Source organism: Echinococcus granulosus, assembly GCF_000524195.1.
Source record: "Echinococcus granulosus chromosome Unknown EG_S00004, whole genome shotgun sequence".
NCBI classification, from domain to species: Eukaryota; Metazoa; Platyhelminthes; class Cestoda; order Cyclophyllidea; family Taeniidae; genus Echinococcus; species Echinococcus granulosus.
The window spans coordinates 572,360-577,455 of record NW_020170384.1 but is presented as its reverse complement, the minus strand read 5'-3'; the positions used below and the strand labels follow the sequence as shown (position 1 = coordinate 577,455).

Here is a 5,096-nt window from a genome sequence, read left to right as displayed (position 1 = left end):
TTACATCCCAGCCATAGCCGTATCTTACCTGTCTAGCCATGTGTGAAACATCCATAGCCCAGGGCAACTCGATTGCTTGCTAGGGTCTTCTCATGTCTATCACGTTCAACCAGCACACATGGTATGAAGAGGAGACACGCCAAGGTGACAATGCGTCAAACAAGAGTATCGCGTATCAAAAGAGCGGAACGGTAACTTGCAGTTAGAGTTAATTTAAATAGCCGATTTTTCGTATCTGAACCATTTAGTATTCCGAAATTATGGAGAAAATTATGCAACAGTTAAGAAAATACTAAAGGCTATCAACCATTCACTGCTAACCATCTACGAAATGTACCCATTATTTGTGGTTGCATGCAAATGAGGCATTTCTGATGTAGTCTACTGGACGATCAACCTTTTACTACGTTTTAGATCCAGTCTTTTATTAGTCATTCCGTTGCAGATTAATTTGTGTCAAGCCACGGTCAGCCAATCTGAAGTCATTAGAAGTCAGTGTGTGTTGTGCTAGCACCAGTTAACTGAAAACAGCTTGACATGAGTGCGAGCAAGCGTGGCTAGAGGTAAGGACAATGTCATTTGAATTTGGCGGCGCAGGCACAAGGTGAGCTAGATGTCGATACCGTATTCGTGGAAGATCGCGACCAACTCTCCCACAGCCTTTCTCCGCCTCCTTATAAGGTACCACAAATGTGTTAGGTTTGAGTCTAGGTCAGATGGAAGGGCACAATCTACCGGTACATCCTCTTCGACTTCTGCGTTTTCCTCCTCATCTATGGCATAACTTCACTCACCTACCGGTATCTTATGTCCGAGGGATCCAGAAGGTGGAGCCATTATTAAGTCAATTCAGATTGCGTAAAATGTGAAGACTTGAAGTATCCGCGTCAATTGCCTCCATGAAACTTTCAATAAGTACTCGTATCTTATTTTCGTCATAAACCAATGTTACTGACCAGGATTTCAATTTTTTCTCAAAAATAAATGGAATAATTTAGCCACGCAAGTGAAAAATGATGGGCCGCATCCGTAAACCTTTGTGCTGCTGCCATCAGCCAAAGGCAAAGGATCAATGAGGAGCCTTTTACTAGGACTATATGTTCAGTAAATTTAAACATGGTGAAGAGGCTCAATTTTCTACAGCGGTGTTAGGTGTACTTTCAAAAAATTTTATTCCAGTTTCGATATTAGGTCTTTGGCTTCCATTTTTCTAGTCTCAGCGCACAGACTCAAAAGGGTTGGAGAACATTCGATTTAATTATGGCTTCAACTTTAAACCAAACACAAAATGTTCCTAACAGTTTGTCGTACAGCCTGACTTCTTCAAGGCAATAAGTTGAGAATTATTATTAAAGACAGCTGAAGGGTAGACAGTAAAAAGATAAATTTTTCGTAAATTCTACAGTAACTCAGAGTCTTTAAATGTATTTGAGCATTAATTATAGGTAAAAATCTATTTGTTAAATTCGTTTTGAGTTATCGTGCCTTCATCCATAAATATCAACGAATGATAACAAAACTTGCACAGCCATTTTCTAATCACCTCAAACGGAGTTTATAGATGTAGTAAAAGTCTAGGCGTTATCATAGGTTTTACTTTCATTCATTGCCAAAAAATATATCTCCAATTTTTTATTTTCCTTTGCCCTATCATTACAATGAAGGTCCATTTATAGCACATTTTAAATAAACAATTGCTTAATTGGAATTATGATGCCACGACTACTTAATTTAATCTATTTCACGCGAGTGATACGAAGAAAATTACCCTTTCAAGGATTGACTCTGGGCTCCATCCTACCAACGTTCGAAGCGAACGTACACATCCTACGTTAGCAACAGCTAGTAATTAAATGTAAACAATTTTTTCTGGTTTCTAATTTGTAGTGGTTTTTTAAGAATGTTTTCACCCATTCCTCCACTTAAGGAGACGATGCGACATTCGGTCTGACTTTTTGGTGCCTTAGCGCCGCTGTTTTCCGTTCAAAGTGAAACCCGTCGCTTACCTCCTATGCGCATTGGCTCAAAGGCTGAAGTATTTGCACATTGAGAAGAATCTCAAAAGAATAGGCATACTTCTGGAAAAACATATGTTTTGCATCAAATCCACCCAAGAACCGTAATTTGATTCTAAAAGTACTCAAGATTTTACGACAATTACTTTTTTGTGAAAATGGCAGGTTTTAGTTTATCTAAAAGTAGCTGAATATTGCGCAGTAAATAAAATGCATGATCCATTCTAAAATACTACTCTCTTTTCCTGTCTTGTGAAAATTTTTTGCTTATCATGATGAATTGACAATGCAGTACCTGTTGCCTAAAACGATCTTTCGGGTCATTTTTACTCTATTCCAGGAAACAAGAGAATTGCGGCGCGTTAATACAATTTTATAAGGGCATTATTTCATAAAATATTTAGCCACTGATTTGCCATATACATATATGTAATACGAACAGGCTCCCAATTCTATGAGAGATTGGGAGCGCCGCATTCACCCAATTTCGAAAACGTCCCACCAATAAAATTTTCCATAAAATGTATAAAAATACAAAATGGGGTCAGTAGCCTGTGCCACTGTTTAATGGAGTTATTTATTCAGATTTGAACAAGTGATTTTTTACAAATTCATTGATTCCCGGATTTTTTCTTTGCTTGAGCTGTGACATTTGAATTACCTTGGAAGTCCTTACAAGACACTAAAAGCTTGCAAGCAGCTTTAGCACCGAAATACTGTAGGCCTGGGGGATTAGTTGCATTCCATCTTGGTAAAGTGGCTGGCTAAGGCCTGATGACCGACAAGCGTTACCTTGGTCGTACATGCAAGCATATTGTAAGGGGGAATATTGTCTTCCTTTGTATGCGTTCTCACTTGCATGGTAATTGGGTGGATCAGAATCTTCGAGCACTACTGCCTCTACTGCGCTCGCAATGGTCGGCTGATCCCCGTAGGTCTGGTGTTGGGTTTCTACGTGGATGTGGTGGTTAAGCGTTGGTGGGAGCAGCTCTGCCTTATCCCCTGGCCCGACGAGATGACCATGCTATTGAGCGCTTATGTTCTCGACGACTCTGAGATGGCACGGCAGAAGATGAAAACTCTGCTGCGTTACATCAACCTCTCCTACATCCTCACCTTCCGCCTAATCTCTTCTCGCGTTCAAAAGAGGTATCCTGTCGATCAGAGTCTCCTGGCTGATGGTAATTTCATTTAGCTTCTTTCAACTCTATGAAGGTGCTTTATCGAAGATGGATGATTTGAATTAAATTCACTGTCTAAAGTAGATACGATTTATCCCAATGATCACCGCCGGGAATACAACTGTAAAATATTTAGAGAAAATCAGTAGAGGAATATTTTAGCGATGACAGGTGTACCTGTCACGTGCTTCCTCCCCAAATTATATTGGCTTTACTCTAAAACAATCAGCATCCCATTACCTAAGGAAACAATTCAGCTAGTCGCATCCATATTTCCTAGAGTTTTTAATGATCCAAGGATAATTTTTCAGTCACATGCCTAGATTTTTCCGTCGAATTGCACTAGAGCGTGCCTCATGGCAGTTGAAATGCATCGGTACAGTAGGTCATTTAAAATGTACCCATGCAGTAAGCGTATTTCTTTAATTTGGATCCGCAGTCTTTTTCTACAAAGTAAAGAAGAGTACTAGACTCATTAGGAAGATTTACAACCGCAAATTACGGTGAAGAGCAAGCGGTATTTGCTGACAATACCTTGCCAAAAGCAGAAGCGATAAAAATTCTGATGTAAATTCGTACTCCTTGGAGTTCCTTGAAGTAGAGTCAGTTCAACCAATTACTATGATTTTAACATTACCATACCTTATGAACGGGTTTTAAAGTGTCTTAAAGCAGTTTAAATGGTTTTAATTGACCTACTCTGATTGGGGTGGAGGCAAGTTTTCAGTTTTCTTAAGATATCGCCTTATACTTCAGTGCATGAAGGTTACATACTTTACCTAATAGATTCTTACGAATTTCATAATTAAATTAGGTAATATTGCCTTGGATTTCACAACCGAAAATGGAGTAAAATACCACAGAAAGTTGTTAGGGCTAGATTTGTTTTGCTATTTTGCTTAGCGATTTGTTCCATAAAGGCAGTCTTAGTAACTACAGAGAAGGTCGTTTTACAACAAGTACCCTTTAAGTTCTGTAAAAATTTCTTACTAAAAGAGCATGAAGACTAAATTCAGACTTTGAAATTCACAAAATACTAGAGGAAATAATTAAACGAGACGAATTTTGTGTCGCTAATGTGAAACGATACTTTCCATAGGCCCCACATGGCATTTCAAAAACTACCCGGACAAATAAGGGTGAATAGTATAGTTAACTTCTCATCACCGTAAGGAGACTGTTCATAACGCAAAATTTTGCACCATTTAATGGCGACATGGAATTTCGCTTTTTAGCTCCGGAAATGGTGGGGAAAATGGGATAGTACGTTAACCGGAATTGTTACAGCCTTAAAGCCAATTAAACTGCTAATAAATCAAAAAAGAAAATTTTAATTTGAATTTAAAAAATATGGACACAAATTTTTGCACCATTGTGCAGCACTTTTTACTAAATTTTTCGCTGGTTGGCTCACATCTTTAATAGAACGCTACCATAAAATTAAACTCACCAAAAACCATAAGAGACGTTGAACGTGTCTCCAAGATGAGAAAGACCCCCTGCAAATACTTGAGATGGTATAAAAATGGTGAATAAATGATGATGAATTCTTTTATGGTCAGATTAAAATCGCTTTTCTCTAATCGTCTATCAACAGGTATAGTCACGCCGGCTGAGTTGAAACAGCTGTACAATTCAACACCAAATAGTAGAGGTCCCTGGTACGCCACGCCAATCTTTTGGGCGTGCCAAGTGATCCTCGAGCTGCGAGCCACCGGCCTCATCCTCAGCGACAGGGGGGAAGAGCTCCTGTTCAAGAAGATTCAAGCCTTACGCAGCAAACTTGCTCAGCTTCTCATCTACGACATGGTCAACATACCGCTTGGCTTCACTCAAGTACGACGCCCATGAATACTCCATCTCTTCACCGGTGAAAGAGGTTTGCACTCAGTGGGTTAGA

General features: G+C 39.2%; 1 protein-coding gene across 1 annotated transcript in view; it reads left to right on the top strand. All coding sequences in view use genetic code 11, as the record gives it.

Annotated features, from left to right (window-relative positions):
* Positions 1 to 613: 613 nt before the first annotated feature.
* Positions 614 to 5,096, top strand: part of EGR_01059 (Bestrophin-3) — a gene marked incomplete at both ends in the record, with an annotated part of 7,095 nt that continues 2,612 nt past the window's right edge. The window contains 4 exons of the mRNA XM_024490308.1: positions 614 to 681; positions 717 to 827; positions 2,895 to 3,196; positions 4,794 to 5,032. Of these exons, the coding sequence (XP_024355127.1) occupies positions 614 to 681; positions 717 to 827; positions 2,895 to 3,196; positions 4,794 to 5,032 (720 nt within the window). The remainder of the gene's footprint in view (positions 682 to 716; positions 828 to 2,894; positions 3,197 to 4,793; positions 5,033 to 5,096) is intronic.